At 45.4% G+C, this 20,146-nt stretch overlaps 1 protein-coding gene across 1 annotated transcript in view; it reads left to right on the top strand.

The window, feature by feature from the left end:
* Nucleotides 1-1,523: 1,523 nt before the first annotated feature.
* SLC4A5 (solute carrier family 4 member 5) overlaps nt 1,524-20,146 on the top strand; it is a 111,126-nt gene continuing 92,503 nt past the window's right edge. The window contains exons 1-2 of the mRNA XM_066593015.1: nt 1,524-1,572; nt 1,664-1,855. Coding sequence (XP_066449112.1) covers nt 1,524-1,572; nt 1,664-1,855 — 241 coding nt within the window. The remainder of the gene's footprint in view (nt 1,573-1,663; nt 1,856-20,146) is intronic.

Raw genomic sequence — 20,146 nt, 5'->3', positions numbered from 1 at the left:
ACAATTAATAGACATCCTAGGCCAGTTCACATGCCATAATTAAAAGAGATCCCAGTCAGACTGCATAATAAATATAGCCTCAGTCTTCTTTCAGACTGCAGTTCAGACTATAAAAAAAGACTTACCTCTCCTCACTCCTTCTGTCCAGGCGCTGCTCCCAACACTCCAGACCTCTGGGTTTTCCTCTGCTGTGGACACTGTTCCACATCTTGATGCCAATGCATAGTGCATCCTGATGTGGGTGTGCAAATTCTTGAGATGCTATGATGTCACTGTCTAATAGATATGGGACCACGTCAAGGGTGGACATACCCTACTGTATGTGCAACCTGTGCAGCTGTGGAGGGGTGCAGTGGATAGTGGAGATATACACAGCCTTACCTATATGTACAGTGTTCATATCCTTGCATATCATGATCATCATCAGTACGGAGCTTTCATCTGTCATTAAATCCTCTAATGATAATAAAATGACTTTGCTGGCCCTGTCCCAGTCTACATGGCAAAGCTGAAAAGTGATAAAAAGAGTAAATAGTCTATTGTGAAAACTGGGCTTCTTCCCCTTTAGCTCAATATATCTGAAGTGCCAAAGTTTTGTTTCTCTATCATGAGATGTGTTTAGCAAGGTGACCAGCTTTAAAAATAAAAAAAAACATGGTGCTTCACTACTGTGTAGGGAAGTATATATACAATATGTTTCAATATGTGGCCACTCAGTGTTTGTGATATGGACTGCAGGCTTTCAAGGGCTTTGTTAGCTTGTTGTGATAATGTATTGCATTTGTGTAGTCAGAAAGTGGAGTTCTTAATGAAATTAAGTCAGCGTAAAAAGTATTGCTGGATCGTGGGCTTGCTATTCAGTGTAAATGCTCCCCACTCAGCGCTTCACTGCTTCTCCCCCCGCAGTGATGTCACTCTGAATGGAGCGTTGGCCAAGCATGTGTGGTCAACGCTCCATTCATTTCAATGGGAATGATGGAAATACTTGGCAATTGTTAAATGTTGGCTAACCCCTTTAAGAAGATAATACAAAATCCTAAAACAAAACTGCACTTTCATAAAGTTTTTGACATCACAGTGTAAGTTTTAAGCAGTGGGGGTTTGGTTGGTAAGACCCCCACCGATCGTTAAAATAAAGGGACAGAAACGCTTAGTCTACTGATATACCACTTTGGCTGTGATCAGCTCTCCTCAATTATATCATAGACGTCTATAAGCCCGATTTTAGCTTTCAAGGAGAGCTGATCACAGCCAAGGGTCACAGAGCTTGGCTGAAGGCTTCTTCCCCTTTGTTTCAGCAATCAGTGTGGGGTCTCAACACCCAGATCCCCATCGAACAGAACATCTGACAGGTCACCACCAAATGTATAAGAACCTGCAGTTACTCTATAAAACCATAAATCCCCTATGATACAATAACTGTATGTTGGGTTTTTTCCAAATGCTAGGTAAACTACTTAGTTTATACACAATGTCATCATGATTTATTGTCCTGTGTTTTCTATTTTAGCTTTTATCATACAATGGATGATGATTTCAACGGCTCCAGGAAGAGATATGAAGATGAAGAGGGTATGGATACAGATTAATATTAACCCTGTAGTAAATGGTAGATTGTTTACTGCTGATGGGGATTTACCATCCTATTCTGGCATCTCTCCAGATTACCACTCTATCTACATCGGAGTGCCAGCTCCACGGAGTTACAGAAGAAAGAGACGTCGAAGAAGGTCTTTGTCCAGCCGGGATAGGAGCAGTGAAAATGAGAAGCATTATGGCAGGGATGAGCATTCAGATACAGATGAAGGAGGAAGACTCAACTATGACGATGAGAGCTATGACATCAGCAGAACCGGTAAGTGACTAGAGTGTGCATATATATGAGTCTTCTGGTGGGTGGGATGTTACTAGTGCAGGCTTCTGTTGCTGGTGAATGTCTGCGGAACCCTTCAGAGGCGGTACGCCAGTTGACGTTGGGGAAGGTTGTGTTTTGTTTTTTCAAAAAAGTTCAGTTTTTCGCCTATTTTGTGCTGACTGATTCAGACGTACAATGTGTAGCTGTGAAGTTGTTGTTTTTTTTAAATTTAAGAGTGCTTTCAAAGCACTCTTAAATAAAAGCCGCACTGAGTAAGATAGGGTGAAGGCAAGGGTGTCAGGCCATTTTTCGTCAACAATTGCTTAGCACTCAGTGCTGTGTGGGCAAATAGGTGACTGATTCTTCCATCATGACAACTAACTTGCTCACACCGAGCTGAGACAAACAGGAAGATCTCCAGTGTGTGACCTGACTGGAAGGCCTATAAGCTTGAGGAGCAAACTGTAGGCCCAAGGGACCCGGCCTGGTGAACAGAATGGTGCAACAGTGCACTGGTGAGAGGAGAGAGCATTAACCAGAGCAGCCTGTGAGATATCCCAAAGCCATTGGTTGTGCGTGGCATTTGGGAGACCTCAGGAGCAAATAAGCAGCCGCACTGAGTAACACAGAAAACTCATAGGCGCAGACCTTCCGCAGTGCCCTTGGACATTCAATCCCTGAACACTCCCCAGCATTGAAACTTGGCCTCCGCCACTTCAAGAGCTGATTTTTGCTGCTGTTCCTCTCTGCTCTTTTATACTCTCTCCCTAAACTGCTGTGTCACTCTGCTTTTTATAGTCTTCAGGCACCTATGCCCCTTTCCAAGAGAGGAGTGGGGCATGCCAAAGGTACTCTCGGTTTACAGCAACAGAATCAGCTTGAATAAAGACATTTGACCTCTCTGAAGGTCCTTTTCACTTTTCTGGCAGCAGAGCCACTTATCTTCAGTGGAGAGGTGAGTGTTAATTCCTTCACTCTGTTACTTTCTGCCCTACTTTTTGGTTGCCGTCCTCGGCAACCTAACAAAGTCCATGCACAGTCCCTGGGGGTATTTTTTCCTGCTGCACTGTGCCTGCCACTGGTTTCAACAATGCTAAGTTGAAATAGGTGGATGATAGGTGATGGAGCTGGTGACAGATGGAGACAGCGGCAGCTCATTATATCAAAAAACTTTACTGAAAAAATATTCTTTACTTGCTGTCGCTCCATAGGAGGGTTTGTGCACTTAAACGTTACATTAAGGCCTCAGTCAGACGGGCGACTTTTCGCGAGATTTGCGCATGCGCATGCGGCCGGCGATTTTATAAAACCATTGCTTTGCAATGGTATCGGACACATGAGCGCTTTTTATGCGCTCGTCCGATAAATTATAGAACAGAAATCGCAGATCGCACCTATCTGCGATCTGCGATTCCTGTTCTCTTCTCTATATGCGCTCAATGGGGCCGGCGGCAGCAGCGCCGACCCCATTGAGAACATATAGAAGACAAATCATTCTTCTCTGCCACAGCTGTAACAGCTGTGGCAGAGAAGAACGATGTTTGCCCATTGAATTCAATGGAGCCGGCAATACAGCCGGCTCCATTGAAAGCAATGGGCTGAATTCATGAATGGGTATGAGTGAGACCTGCCTCTGATTGGCTCAGGCTGAGCCAATGAGGGGCAGGTCTGAGTCACACCCCCTTCACACCCACTGCCGGCCGGCCGCGCTGATCTCCGGCTGCCAGGACAAGGTAAGTATATATATATTTTTTTTATTTTAACACATTTCTGGATGAATTGCAGGGAAGGGCTTATATATTTAAGCCCTTCCCGACAATTCAGCCCGCGCTCGCCCGCAGCGCATTGCTTTCAATGGAGCCGGCTGTATTGCCGGCTCCATTGAATGCAATGCGCTGGACAGCTCCGGGCCGTTTCTAATGAAACGCGGCTAGGAGCAGATTTTCGGGCGATTTTTGGGCATCGGTCACGCTATTTGCGGATGCGCATCCGTCATTGATCCGCAAATCGCGCGAAAAAACACTCGTGTGACTAAGGCCTAATACATTATGTTTCGGTCCCAAACTCTTTAAGCAATAGTAACCAAATATAGTTTACACTATCTGGCATAACCTTTGCCATTACCTCACCGCTCAAGCTCTCCAAGTTGCAGCTGCAGGGCACATGTGACTTTGGCCCTTCTTCATATATGCCTGATCTATACCAATTTTTGCAACACCCTTCCAAATGGTTCAGATAAATCTGCATACAAGACTCTTTCACTCTTCCTGGCAGTTGCTAGACATCACACGTCCCTGCCAACATTTCATCACCATGCAACGAAATCATTCCCTAAAATGTAAGCTTCTTGTGACTTTCTTTGGTTTACACATAAGCCCACATTTCCCGTAAGTAACCATTGGAACACTATAGTACATACACGGAAACCTCATCTGGTTATTGCTATCCGTGGCATAATCACAATGGCACAGAGAATGCCAAAATGTGCCATGTTCCTAACACCGGGTGCTTTGCTGCGCCATAATAAATGTAATACTAACATCACATTAAGTCATCATAACATATCACATTAAGCCTTCCCATACTTCACTTTGCACAGCCTTGCACTGTCTATGGTGCCATATTTAACTCCGTACAGTCACAACATTGACCCTTAAGGGAAGTCCCAGTACACTCAAAACCCCTACCCTGGCCAGTAATTTATTACATAACAGAGCCCCGGAGAATGTGTACACTCACGATTCTACTTTACATATATGGGCCTTCTCCGCAACACTTGGTCTTTAGCCTTGGCTTTCACGTTGATGGTCTAGCAGTATTCTAACTTCAACACCGCCACCTTGGAAATGCTGAGGAGTGACAATTTCTCTTTCGCATGTGCAGAGGGGTCCTCGGACCCAATGGCCTGGTCACTCCTGCATTCTCCGTGACCACCTTTCCATCTGCTGTAGCAGCCCCTATAACAGGCCCTTCCTTCATCTGCAGGCCTTCTGTAGTGCCCTTGGACACTCAAGGCTCCTGGTCACTCAGCCCTAGACCAGTCCCCAACATGGGAACACATTCTGCTGCTGTGTCATACTGTCTACCTAAACTGCTGTTTCACTCTGCGTTTTATATTCTTTGGGACCTATGCCCTTTTCCAAGATGGCCACCACTGCAGAGTCACATTAGTGGACGGCGCTCAACCTCCTCACTCCGCTCAGCAGTGATGACATCTAGGAATGGAACTAAAGCTCCTCTTTATTCACTCTTATTTTGTTGCTGTGGACTAAGTAAGTCATATGACCTCTCTAAAGGTCCTCTTCACTGTTTGAGCAGCAGAGCCATTTATCTTCAGTGTATTGGTGAGCATCAAGCCCTCCACGCTGTTACATTAGGGCTGGCATTATCAGTGCAGGTTCTATTTTGGAGTTGTGGCGATGAATGTCCACTAGGTGATCGTCCCAGTCAGCATATTCACCCCCCTTCTGGCCCAGTCTAACACTGATTCTACTGTCCACACTTGCTCTTCAGACTGTGTAAGCGTTTAGAATACTGTTAAATCCAATTACTCCCAGATAACATCTTTTCTAATTCAAGTTATTAATTTTTTCTGACTTTTCCATCTGGTCCAGACCGACACGATGACTTATTCCAGCCACAATTTGTGTCTGTAGAGTTGGCAAACCAAAGATCTTTAGCACCTCCCTTTCCCATGACATAACGCCCCCCCCCCCCCATCCTGTTGCTAACTGCAGTTCTCTGTTTGTTTCATTCTCCATATTACTACACCTGCTCCCAAATATTGTCCTTCAAGCATAATGATGTCAGTGTGGTGTTGATTTTGTAGTCGTGCCCTATTTGGTAATAAACTTGTAGTTTTGTTTAGTTATTACATTGTGTTGCACACATTCACCTCTGCTTCAAGTCTGGCCCACTTTTCACCTTTCGCAACTGAGGTGGATGGGCCATCAGCTTAATAATGCAGAGAGGCAAGGGCCTTGCAGGAAGACTGAAAGCGAATCTGTCACCATCTTTTTGCGATATGTTCAGGACATCCTGCAGCCACATGTGTTCCTCTCATGGCAGCTTTCAAGAGGCATTTCCCAGCAGGATAATGTTCGGCCGCACACACAAGGGGGTCACAGGAATGTCTCCACAACATTGCCACACTTCCGTGGCCTGACCAGTGACCAGATATGTCACCAATAGAACATGTATGGGACCATCTGGGATGCCAGCTTCGACAGCCTACGAGTTCCCACACTCTAGAGGCTTAGTTACAGCAAATATCAACTGATATGCCAGAAGATACCATAAGGAGCCTGTATGCCTCCATACCCACTCGTATCACATCTTGCATCCAAGCTAGAGGCGGCCACACAAGGTACTAGAGCCTCCATGCCTGCCTGTATCACATCCTGCATCCAAGCTAGAGGCGGTACAACAGGGTACTAGAGCCTCCATGTCCGCCTGTATCACATCTTGTATCCTAGCTAGAGGTGGCAAAACAGGGTACTAGAGCTTCCATGCTTGCCTGTATCACATCTTGTATTCAAGCTAAAGGCCGTACAACAGGGTACTAGAGCCTCTATGACCACCCATATTACATCTTGTATCCAAGCTAGAGGCATACAACAGGGTACTAGAGCCTCCATGCCCACCTGTATCACATCTTGTATCCAAGCTAGAGGTGGCAAAACAGGGTACTAGAGCCTCCATGCCTGCCCATATCATATCTTGTATCCAAACTAAAGGCAGTACAACAGAGTGCTAGAGCCTCCATGCACCCCCCCCCCCCCCCCCTGTATCAGATTTTGTATCCAAGCTAAAGGCGGTACAAAAGGGTACTAGAGCCTCCATGCCCAACTGTATCACATCTTGTATCCAAGCTAGAGGTGGTACAACAGCGTAGTAGAGCCTCAATGCCCAACTGTATCACATCTTGTATCTAGAGGTGGTACAACGGGGTGCTAGAACTTCCCCTCATGTTTTCTGCAATAAATTCTCTTTTTGCTCCTACATTGTAATCACATATCAATGTTACAATCACTCCTAGAAAGTTTCATTCAATTCTCACAAATTCGTCAAGGTGCTTGATTTTTTTTTTATCAATCAGTGTTAGCAATGACTGTCCTCAGAGAGGACAATAAGAGATAGGGACATATTCCCTTGAAGAAGGAGAACACAGGGCTATACAATAAACAGGGAGTATATATCTCACTTGGGTTTACGTGTGTAGGAAACAATGTCACAGGGTGATGATATCAGGCAATATATCAGCAGTTCAAACAGTACATACAGTACTCTGTGAAGACCTTTGTCAGACTATGCATGACATATAACAGCTCCTCCTACAGCAGCGCTCTCCAGCCTCTTGTACCTTGTGAGCCACATGCAACTTTGACTGATGGTCAGGAGCATTACACTCAAAAATGGAGAAGAGAAACTTTTCAGTTAGGGCTCATTCACAGATATATGCAATTACTGATTTCACAGTGTGCGTATGTACATGTTGCATGGCTTATTGTTGCGTATGTGCATTTTTTTTATGTCCGTGTGCCATCCGTCTGTCTTTGTTTCCTGGCAATGTGCATTAAAAAATCAGTGCACGCACATGTAACAACTGTGTTCGCTGCACTGCTGCACTGCTTCACTAATATAAGTGAATGCAATCACAACTCTCAAGTTGCCATGATCCAACAACTGAACATGTGATTTCCAAAGTGACATATATTCTGAAGAAACTGATGCAATATTGGTATGTGAGAGGGCCGAGCAGTGCCCTGCTCCCCTCTTACTTATGATAGCGGCTTTGCCACTCTGCGGCACAATGGGCTGACCTACAGTGATTCAGACTGCACTATTAAATTCGGCCACAAGAGGAGAGCGAGCTCCAGCACTGCTGATAGAAGTGAGTGGAGCTATTGGAAAATATGCACATTGGGAAGTTTCCAGATAAGGACTTAGTGGAAGAAGGGCCAGGGGCCATCTTGGGCCTGTGAGACACCACAAGTTGAAAGAGAAAGAGAGCATCATGAGAGGCAGCAGTGGAGCCAAACAGCAGAAGTGGCAGAGGCCGGTTAGAAAGTGTGGAGAAATGGTGCCAGCTGCCAATGCATCCCACATAGGACAGCAGTTGTGAAATGGCAGAGGCTGCAGGGGGCTGCCTCTCCTCCAGGGAGTGATCCTAAGTAAGGCCGCCGGCTCATGAACGGATTTGCAAATACTGTTCATTACATGCTATGTAAAAGCTCTTCTTCCTGCACACTCACGGAATCAAAATCGCAGCATGTTCCATTTTAGTGTGGATTCCGCACAGACGGCATTCATTAAAGTCAATGGAAGCCGTCCGACCCGTGGCCCTTTTGCAATTGACATTGTTTAAATGTTGCAGATTCCACATCATCGCCTAGTGACGGCATGGGAAAAATAAGCATTTCATTTAGAAAATCTGTACTGCGCATGTCTGACAGCGCTCGACGCAGCTATCCGCAGTACAGATAAAAGCTGCTGTCAGGGTCGGATTCCGCTGCGGGCTCCCACATGTGGAATCCAATCTGTTTGTGTACAGGCGGCCTAAGGCCGGCTGCACACGAGCGTGACGGGCTCCGCCGCGAAGCCCGTCACGGCGCCCCCCAGAGACCCCATACTTACCAGCAGATCCGGCTTCTTCGCTCCCACATGACGCTTCCCTGCCCACCGCCGCCGTGTCACATGACACGCCCACCGCGTCATGTGACGCGGCGGTGGTAGGCGGGAAAGCGTTTTCACGCTATCTTCCGCTGTGTTACAGCGGGAGATAGCGTGAACGGACGGCTTCCATTGACTGTAATGGAAGCCGTCAGCGCGTACACCCGCGGCAAATAGAGCATGCCGCGGGTGAGGATGGGAGATTTCACGGTGCGGAATTCCGCGGTGGAATTCCGCACCGTGTGCCCTGAGCTATTAGGTTCAATAGAATCTAATAGCTGCGGACAACGCAGCGGATTTTTGCCGCGAATTACGTGGCGGAAATCCGTTCGTGGGAAGGAGGCCTAAGAGAGAGACTGCCATGTGTAAAAGTCATGCCTCCATACTGGCGAACAGCCAAGAGCCAAGTGGCCACCAGGCCCTGTTGGCCAAAGGCCCAGAGTCTGCATTCTGTGCAGACTTTTGCCCCTACAGTGCATTAGTCTACGATGTCTGTGTTATGTTGCGGACCTCTAAGAGTACAATATGGAGATATCCTTTTACACCTATGGTACATTGACTCTGCAATGTCCATAATATGCTGCAGAACTCCGGAAATGTAGTAGAGTAATTGAGATGGTTATAAATAGGGAGTCTTATTGGCTTTTTGCTCTAGGTAGCCAACATCCCATTGGCAGCTTCTTATTTTCCAATATTCCTTTTGATTTGTTTTGTTGTTTTTTATATAGCTTATTCATCTAGCTGGTTTTAATATAACCTTTTGCCCCAAATATATGATCGAGGAGAGGTTATGACTACAGTAAAAACGTGTAAACCAGGCAGGCTGTGCATTCCTATGTTTGGATGTTCGGTTGAATAAAGGACGATAATTTTCTACCAATTACATCTGACCCTGGAAATCTTTTCATTTGCTTGCGATACATAATATATACACAGACTGCAAGGGGAGAGTCTACAGTGAGCCATCTTTTCAACATTTAATTTATTATGGAACGGCTGGGATGACTATAATTTTCATGATGGTACACTGATTTTATGGTATTGCCGTGTAATCCAGTGGATTCAAGAATTGTATAAATAAAGGTGTCAAGAACAATATCGAAGTCCATAACAATATGACATAGAAGATAAACATATAGCGCAAAGTAAGCACATAACATTAGTAGACCAGGAGGGGCGCTGTATCTAATTGTGGAGAGCACCAAGTAGGCATACAGACTATACAATGCTGCTTTGGATAATTTGGTATGTAAATTGGAGATGGTGCAATGCCTCTTCAGCGCCACCTATTAGAAGGTAGCTTCCATGTAACTCAATGCCCAACCTTCTTTTTTTTATAAATTCTTTATTCGTAATTTTCACTTAACAGAAACATTTGCAATTTGGTATCAATGGAGTGGCACGCATGTCCAGACAATTAGCACTTATCATGTCACGACATTGGAGTAAAATATGCGGTATATCCATGAATCAACATGAAAACACTATTTGCAGGCATGCCAATATTTTCTTCTTTAACAGTAACCTAAATCAGGAACCGTGGAGGGGTGGGGGGATATAGGGGAGGAGCAAAGGAGAATTAAGGTAAAAGGTTAGGGGTGTACAGGGACAGAGAAATAAAATACCGGTAGGTAGCCAAGAGGACTAACAGTTATATATGCCTATTAGGCACAAAGTAAATATCTATATTCAGGAGAGTTTTGGAATTTGTTCCAATAAAACCACGTTTTCAGACATTTTCTTGTGTTCCTTTAAGAGACGCCTTAAGGTTTTTCATCTCTCTGATTTCCTGTATCATATTAAACCATAAAGAGAGCCGAGGTGGCCCTGACTCATGCCAAAGCTTCGGTATACATGCCCGAGCTGCATTCACCAGATGACACACCATAAAGCACTTATAGGTGGATATTGGAATGTCACTTAAGTGCAGCAAAAACAACTATGAAGATTTAGGCAATAGGAAATTTGTAAATTTGGATGTAATGCACCAGACCTCCGACCAGAAGTCGGCCAATACAGGACACTCTCAAAAGAGATGAATCAGAGTACCACGTTCTCTCCCGTATCTCCAGCAAAATGGAGATACAGAAGGCATCATGGTGTGGAGGCGGGAAGGCCAATGCCCGACCTTCTAACAGACCTTGCATCATGTCTAAGGATATCCTTGGTTTATATACTTATTCATGTTGCACGGCTTGTTAGAAGGTCGGGCATTGACCTATATGGAAGCTACCTTCTAATAGTTGGGGCTGCAGAGGCGTTCTACCATCTCCCATTTAGATATAAAATAAGTTTAGAAAGACAAAGTCAATTAGGGGTGGAGCTCTGTTATGTGGAGAGTAACAGCGTCACAAAGTATCTGTTCAGATTCACTGCCCCCATTTTTGTATTCCACTCACCGCTAGGGTCTGTTCATATCTACATTGGAGGCTCTGTTCAGAGCCACCAGCGCAGATGCATTCAGGAAAATTCTGGAGGTCATGACAAAGCTATATGGACCCATTATGTTCAATGGGGTTCTTTCTAGCACGTTTGGTTCCATCATAGGACGTATCTAGCTTTCTATTTTTCTGTTCCTATGACAGAACAGAAGAATGAAAAGCAAAAAGGCAATAGGACCATAACCTTAAAGATGCACAACCCCTTCTAGAATGAGGGGCCTAGGGCAATTAGCTGATCACCCTGGGTCCAGCTGTTGGCACCCCCAGAAAACATCTGATTTTGAAGGGGGACATCTTTACATATTCTCTACAGCAGAAATGAGGTATTACTGACTGGTCATTCACAATACCAGTGTAACCGAAGGTCTGCCAGAACGTGAGCCGCTCTTACTGAGTAACTCTCCGTTCAGGATCATAGAAAGGGTTCAAACGGGGACCTTGCTCTATGACATTCACATGCTCTAAAAGGACATTTGATCAGGGTTCTTGGCACAACCCTTTAAATACATAAAATATGTCTATGTTCCTGTATGCATCCCAAGTAGTGAAAAAAACTAGCGAAATAATCTAACTCTAGCCTTGAGTATCCAATCTTGCTTTGTATGCATCCTTGAAAAGTAAGGATTAGTCTTATCAACAAAAGGGGTTTGCTTTAAGAAATAAGGGTGTTTAGCATAAGTTTTTGATTAGTCCTGTAAATTCCTGGTTCATGTTTGAAGATAGTTAGATATTAGTTGAATTGTTGAAACTCAGCTCTAAAATACCAACTCAACTCTTACTTATATACAACCTATATTTGCAAAAATCAGTGTCAAAAGCCACATAATGTAGAATAAAGGTGACGCAAGTCATTAAGATATTCCTCATTAAATTGCATAGACAACATACAGAACTGCATTGAGTAACGCCAGGGTCATATCACCTTTGGAAACAGGATTTTGTGACCTCACTCTCTGAAAGCCTCTGTCTATGGTAAAGTACTTGAAACCTTCTGTAATCTGCTCACTAAGCTGTGTAACTGAAGTGCAGAAACTTCAATCATTAGAGAAGAGGACAGAGGGGCAGCATGCAGTCACCACCTGGAGGTAAGACCTGGGAACCTAAGTATAGGGTGAGCCTACATGGCCGCAGAGGTACGAGGCTCAGTAGCTGCAGCTCACATCCGATAATGCTGTCCATATTTACCGCCATGTTCCGTGTTCAAGACTTCAAGGTAATGTGCGTTAACACATTATATTCTATCTATCTATATTTCACACTTTATGCAATAAATTATCATACTAATTTAACAGTGACATAGAAGACACTAAAATGTTACCTCATAAAGAAAATGATAACATTAGATATATATACTAATATATATATATATATATATTGAAAAAATGCTAAAATAGGATTGCATGTCCAACACTTAATTAATCTTCGATATAATCTTCTGGATCTTGGATATGTCTATGTAGATCACCTATCTAGACGGTCTCTTTGCAGACACTACTCCACCATTTTCTAGAACTGAAAACTGTATCACAAAATCTACCAACTTTTTATTTGATTCCATGAACTCAGTTCATAGACTGCTTTGGTTTGGTTGTAGATTTGCTCTTTTGTGCAGCTTCATTTTTGTAAAAAGTTTTATAAAACTTTTGCAAACATTTGTGCAGCAAAACTATTGCGGTGCCGTATCATACTTTTAGCTTTTTTTTCGACAAGAGTATTTACCATCATGTAAACTTTTCTAAGAAGTCTTTTACAAACTCATTTGCAAAACATTTTTTTTTAAATGAAAATCACCTTTGTATTATGGCTGCTTTAACCCCCTTAATGGCTAGAGTGTTTTAGTCCTAAAGGACCGGAGACTTTTATGTATTCATTTCATGCTTGTGGTGGTTTCATGGCTCTTTTTTCTTGGCTACCAAAATTATTTTTACTGTATTCTTTTTTTTAATGATATTTAGGGCTGTTTTTTTTAATACCCTTTTTACTGAAATTTCATTTTTTCACTTATAGTTCTTCATGCATTGCAGTACTTGGTTGAACATTTTGTTTTGAACATTTTGATAAATAACTTGTACAGTCTCGGACTACAGGGCAGCTCTGGTGATAGTTTACATTGGCATGGGCAGTTGTTTTTAAATATTTGTATTTTATCCTGTAATTATTTTTGCCTGTTTTTGTATATACTTTTTAACCAGTATGTCCACCATGACATCATATAAGACCTCTGAGGACGTTCACAGTGACTTTTTTATTATTTTGCAGTTTTCCACTATAACTGGGGTATCCATAAAATACTTAATTACAGGGGAAAACATTTCCCTATGGCCATTTGTAGCAAAAGTTTCTTGTGGAGCCCCAAAGCAGGACAGAAAGTGTGGTCAAGGGAAGGGTTAGGGGCGTGGCTTATCACAACATGTGATTTTACCTCCCATCGTTATAAAAAAGACAGGGCCGTTAAAAAAAACAAAAAAACAGGGAGGAACGCTGGAGCGCTGTATGGGCTATTGATATACATTATATTTAAAATTGACATACTGCGGAATTAAATCCCACACCACAATATCAGTACAGGTTTTGTGCAAATTTTTTCCCCAACGTACGGATGAGATTTTCAAAATCTCATCCACTTTGCTGATACTGTAAATTCCACAGCAAATCCTCCCTATGTAGTAATAGTGACCCCCTATATTGGTGGTCTCAGTAGTAATAGTAACCCCCTATATTGGTGGCCCCAGTAGTAATAGTGACCCCCTATATAGCCCCAGTAGTAATAATGTTATCTGTATTGGCCCCAGTAGTAAAAGCGACCCCTATTGCTGCCCCAGTAGTAACAGTGTCTTCCCTATTGCAGCCCCAGTAGTAACAGTGTCTTACCTATTACAGCCCTAGTAGTAACAGTGCCCCCTATTTCAGCCCCAGTAGAAATAGCATACTCTATATTGTCCCCAGTAGTAATAGTGTCCCCCATTGCTGCCCCAGTAGTAATAGGGTCCCCGATTGCCCCTTAGTACGATTAGGGTCCCCTATTGCTACCCTAGTAGTATTAGGGTCCCCATTGCTGCCCCAGTAGAATTGGGTTTCCCATTGCCACCCCAGTAGTTATAGGGTCCCCTATTGCTGCTATGCTCTTCAGATGTAGGGAGAGGAAGGGGTTAAATTACTTACTACACACAGCCTTCCCTGTCTGTGCTGCACAGGAGTGAGATTGCAGGCAGCAGAGATGAAAGTTTGTTAGAATAGGAAATTGCTTAACCCCTTCCTCTACCAGAAGCTGGAGGTCTAGCATATTACAATAGTGGTGATTGGGATGTCCGTGGGCCTCTTCGGAGTCTCGGGCCTGGGGCTGTCGCCCCAATCACAATCTGCCATTGGTCCCCTCTCTACTCACCGCTGTAGCAGTCTCCAGACAGACTGTACTATGTAAATAAACATGTTGCTCATGTGATCCATGTTGCTATGCCGACCACAGGTCCTGGACATTCATGTGCTCAGTATAGCCCGTCGACCCTTGGTCGGAGCCCCTGGCACACTTTGGGAAAGCCTGCGCTATGGTGACTTTAGCCACTGGCGGAGCTGACCTGAGTCTGCTAATAATCAGCAGCCAAGGGTTGCTGGCGATCTTCTGCCATGCCAAGGGTTGCTGGCGATCTTCTGATCAACGTGTCGAATAGAGGAAACAGGACTGCCGCTTCTACTATTCCCTTCATAGCGGTCAGTGAGCACAATGTAGGCTGGAAAAAGGAAGACAGAAGCAGTTAAAAATTCCTTCTGTCGCCTCCTCCAGGTCCCCGGCCATCTCTGACAGTGCATCACCCGACCTGCTTCTGATAAACTGTAGGACCATTAAACCTATGAGGAACAGTTACAATGATACAGGTTTAAAGCCCAGGACCGCTGTACATTTACGGTTCTTGGTCCAAATCAGGATTAATATTGGATTTAAGAAGGCAAAATGATACCAGGTTTGTAATAACTGTTATATAAGGGAAGAGCTGATTCCTTGTTATGGAGTTGTAGAGAAAAAATGCTAAAAAAAAAGGTACTACAGCTGAAATTTTAATATCACCCGCTGAAGTAATAAATTTGCATCTTTGGTGCACTGTGGCCTTTGGTAAAAAGATTTACAGACTTATAACAAACAGCTTATTAATTACTGTAGTTTTGATGCCCCAGCAAAGTTTTGCAGTGACCATACATATCAGATGAATGTGGGCCGAACTTGCCAATCTTGGTGGGTCCAGTCAGTGGTGTATGGGGACCTCTCACCCTGGAAATGTTGGGGTAAAGGAGGATCGAGCTGTTGCACTGCAACATGCCCAGTCCATTTCTTCTGAAAGAGACAAGAGGTGTCTGGTGGTGGTTTAATCACCTCTCCGTATCGAGAACTCAATAGTTCTTTGGTGTTTACCACTAATGATGGTTGTTAACTTGAAAGGGGTTTTCCAGGCAAAATACTACTGCTGGCCTATCCTCAGGATAGGTCATCAATAGTCGATCGTCTGGGGTCCACCGCTTGGGATCCCGGCTGATCATCATCGCAATACACATGGGTCAGAGCAGAAGCTGCTGTTCCAACCCCTGTGTAGTGGCCGGCACTTGTAACTGCAGGTGCAACTCTGACTGAAATCAATGAGCGGTGTTTGAAGTTACAAGCATCGGCAGCTTCCACTCCAACCCCTGTGTATTGCCAAGCTGACAACTGGCACCATACCAGCTGATCGCTGCGGTTTCCTGAGCGTTGGGTCCCTGGCGATCACCTATTGATGAGCTATCCAGAGGATTGGTCGTCAATAGTTTTTAACTGGAAAATCCCTTTAATGCCCTACAACACTGAGATTCTGAATCCAATCCAGGACCAAGTCTGTAGGTAGTCTTGCCCTATATTTTATGTAGGTTTCCTGTAAGTACTTCATCTAGATAGGTTAATTTGTTGGATACTTTGTGTGTCCACATGCAGTATAGAAATTGAATTGTGAGCTCTATTTATCATTAAAGGGGTTGTGTCAAGATCGCAATCCCTGTTCATATATCCTTTTAAGGTATATGACCCTCACAGGGGTGCCATGTTTGGGAGACCCTTCTATAACCCAGAACGGAGAGACACTTAGTAAGAGCAGCTCCGGTTCTGGTGGACCTTCTGCTGCCCATGGTGTTACAGGACTGCCATTCATGTGAATGGCTGTTCTATAATATTACATTGGCCCTGTGGCAGCCGCTGCAAGGGCAATATGTAGCCGGCATCCAGGGCGATCAGATGTTCACCCCAGACCCTGCATTTTGGAAGGGGTTGTACATCTTAGCGCAACGCCTGTAATACTCAATGCACGTGTCATATGTCTGGATGATTTCGATGTGGAATCTGTTAGCACTATATAATCAATGTGGTGTTAAATACTCTTGTATAAAACAGACAAAGTATTATAGAAGTGACACCTTTAATAGCTAACCAGAAAAGTTATGTTTGTGAGCCTTCAGAGCTCAGAGGCTCCTTCATCAGGTATCTAACAAATGAAAAGCACAGTAATATAAATGATGCTACATCCATACCATGTACATTGGGTGATGCATCATTGAGATTTACCAGAGCAAGGAAACTAAAGGCCTTGTTACAATAAATTGTTAGATTATTGCTGATTGGATCTTTCATGTCGACCTAAAAATCATTGATCGTCCGTTGCAAATCTTATGGTATAAATGGGCGTCTTAAAAATTTGCTGACTAGAAAGCAGCGGCAGAAGGGCGGACTAGAGGTGCGGTTATGGTCCAAAGAGCAACCAAAACTACCCAATTTTATTGCTCAGTGTAAATGTATGCCATGTGAACAATATATGATCTCTAGTTCACCGCTGATTGCGTCATCCTTCCAATTTATCTTGCTGTGTAAAAGGCCCGTAAAAGGACAATATCGCCACAAACGTATTTCTATTAATTAAAACCAGGTAAAGAAACCTTTTCCATTTTTCTAATTGTTTTTTATTTTCTGATTATAGAATCTTTCTCAATTCTGTTGTCTACATGTCATTGGAAGTAGTAGGCGACACCGGTTCCAGGATACAATGCGAACAGGGTACAAAAATATAGAAACTTTTATTGTAATAGGTAGCTATGGAAGGAAAATGGTTTAATATATTCAGATGATGAGAAAAATCACATAACGGATGCAGTTCTGATTCTGGATCCTAATTATTGCTAACTTATGGCACAAATAGGATTACTTCCGTTAAGTGGCTTATGTCAGAACCAGCAACTCTCGGGGCCGCCGTGCCCGCACCACCGGTCCGGCCACCCGGGGTACAGGAGCGCGGCGCAGAGGTACCCCGGTTCTTGTGATCTCCCCGGGCCGCTGTAAGACTGGTCGCCGCCGGGTTGCTAGGGAGGCAGCTGGTGCTTCTAGTGTCCTGACTACCAGGCTGGCTTCCCTAGTAACTGTCTGTGCAGATAGACTGGGGGCGTGTCCCCAGCACCGCCCTGATTAGCCCTGCTGCTGTCAGGCTCCCCGCCCCAATCAGCTTCTGGGGCGGGAGCGCTGACAGCATTTTATAGGTGTGTTTTCCTCTCAGGCCTTGCCAGTGTTAGTTTGGTTCTCCAGCTGCACCCGCGTTTATCCTGACTGCTCTTGTGACCTCGGCTTTCCTGACACCTGCTTTTGGACTTGACTACGTTTTTGCCTGACCCCTCCGTACTGCGTACCCTCTTGTTGCCGACCCGGATTGTCTGACCATTCTACCGTTGTTTGTCTCAGTGTCTGTTTGTCTTCCGTGTCCCGCTTCCCTAGTGAGGGTAGGGACCGTCGCCCAGTTGTCGCCCTGGGGGTTAGCCCAGGGGGGCAAGTAGGCAGGGACAGGGGTTGCGGGATATCTCAGGGAACCCCATATCCCGGACACTGTCCTGACAGTAACACTGGCCGAACTAAGGTCAGACCCTTGCATCCGCCCGGCAACTTTGAGCCCCTCGATGGAGGCCGTGGCGGCTGTAGCGAACCAGGTCCAGGTCCTTACGACCCTTGCCCAGGACCTAACAGCCCGCTTGCAGCCACGGGAACAAGTGCCAGCTGCAGGTCCCATGCAGCCCTCGTCCGCTCCAGGTACGATGTCAGAACCTCGAGCCACGCTTCCGGATTGCTTCTCCGGAGAGAGAGATCAGTTTTTTGCATTTAGAGAGAGCTGCAAGCTCTACTTTGATCTCCGCCCCCACTCCTCTGGTACTGAATACCAGAAAGTGGGAATCGTAATTACCCGCCTGAGGGGAGAGCCCCAAAATTGGGCTTTCTCGCTACCAGCTGGCTCTCCAGCCCGACTATCCCTTGACGCCTTTTTTTCCGCCCTGGGTCAAATTTATGACGAACCCGACCGGGCGGGCTACGCAGTCTCCAAACTTCTGGCCCTGCGCCAGGGTTGTAAGATGGCGGAGGACTACTGTTCCCAATTCCGTCAACATTGTACGGAATCCCGGTGGAACGATGCCGCCCTAAAAGACTTATTTTTGACCGGTCTGTCTGAGGGTCTCAAAGACCTACTTGTGGCCCACCCAGAGCCTAGAACCCTGGAGCAAGCCATGTCGCTGGCTATTCGAGCCGACCGACGTTTGAGGGCCAGACACGCCGCTCGGACCACCCCACTCCCCACGTCTACTTCTTCGACTGACCCGACCTTTTACCCTCCCACCACCGAGGCCATGGAGCTGGGAGCCGTGAACCCCAAGCAACGACGGGAACACCGCCTGAAGAAGAATCTCTGCTTCTACTGTGGGGAGCCGGGTCACCGCATTGCTACCTGCGCTAAGAAGCCACGGCAGGAGGAACTCCCGCTCCTAGGCAGTTGTCGGGGGAACTGTCTAGGAGCCAAGGTACTCCCTGTGTTGTCCAAAATGTTAGTGCCTTGCACCCTAGAATTTCATGCTTTCCACCGTACTGGGCAAGCCTTTGTTGATTCTGGGGCTGCAGCTAATTTCGTTAACTTTAATTTCGTTGCTCAACTGTCCGGGGTGTTGTTACGTTTAGAGACTCCGATTCTGGTTTCAGGAGTGGACTCCACTCCTTTGCAAGCAGGGGTGGTTAATCTGGTTACCCCTGAAGTAAGGTTTACTATAGGAGCCTTACACGTGGAAACCTGCACCTTTCTAGTGATGAGAGATTTGTCTGTGGACGTCGTCCTAGGCCTCCCCTGGCTCCGGGAGCACAACCCGGTAGTAAATTGGGACACGTTGGAACTGGTAAAGTGGGGTCCCCGCTGTGCCAACCACCTTTGTGCGGTGAAGGTGGGAATCTCCACCTGCGAGGGGAGCCCCCTACCAGAATACCTTTCCGAGTTTTCTGACGTGTTCTCCAAACATTTATCTGAAGCTCTGCCCCCCCATAGGGAATGGGACTGTAAAATAGACTTGATTCCTGGGGCCAAACTTCCTAAGGGCCGCATTTATAACGTTACGGTTCCAGAGAGAGAATCCATGAGGGACTACATCCAGGACAGCCTGGCCAAGGGGCACATCCGGCCCTCAGAATCCCCGGTGGGTGCCGGGTTTTTCTTCGTTGAGAAGAAGGATGGGGGTCTCCGGCCCTGTATTGACTATAGAGAGCTAAATAAAATCACAGTCCGAAACCAGTATGCTCTTCCACTCATTCCTGACCTCCTCAACCAGGTCGCTGGTGCCCGATGGTTTTCTAAACTTGATCTCAGGGGAGCATACAACCTCATCCGCATTCGGGAGGGGGATGAGTGGAAAACCGCCTTCAATACGCCCCTTGGGCATTTTGAATACCTAGTGATGCCTTTTGGATTGTGTAACGCCCCCGCCATTTTTCAGGGGTACATGAACTCAGTGTTTCAGGATATCATGGGGGTGTTCGTGGTTATATATCTAGACGACATTTTGATTTTTTCCTCCGACCTGCCGAGTCACCATACTCACGTTCAGACTGTGCTAGCTCGACTCAGACATAACAAGCTGTTTGCTAAACTCGAGAAATGTGTTTTCGGGGTACAAAAGATATCATTTTTGGGGTATATCATCACGCCATGCGACTTCCAGATGGATCCTGAAAAGGTGAAGGCCATCACGGAGTGGGCCCAGCCAGGGTCGTTGAAAGCCCTTCAACGCTTCCTCGGCTTCGCCAACTACTATCGCAAATTCATTAAAGACTTCTCCGTGGTGGCTAAACCTCTAACGGACCTCACCAGAAAGG

This window comes from Eleutherodactylus coqui, chromosome 2 (assembly GCF_035609145.1).
Source record: "Eleutherodactylus coqui strain aEleCoq1 chromosome 2, aEleCoq1.hap1, whole genome shotgun sequence".
NCBI lineage: Eukaryota > Metazoa > Chordata > Amphibia > Anura > Eleutherodactylidae > Eleutherodactylus > Eleutherodactylus coqui.
This window is presented reverse-complemented; position numbering and strand designations above follow the sequence as displayed.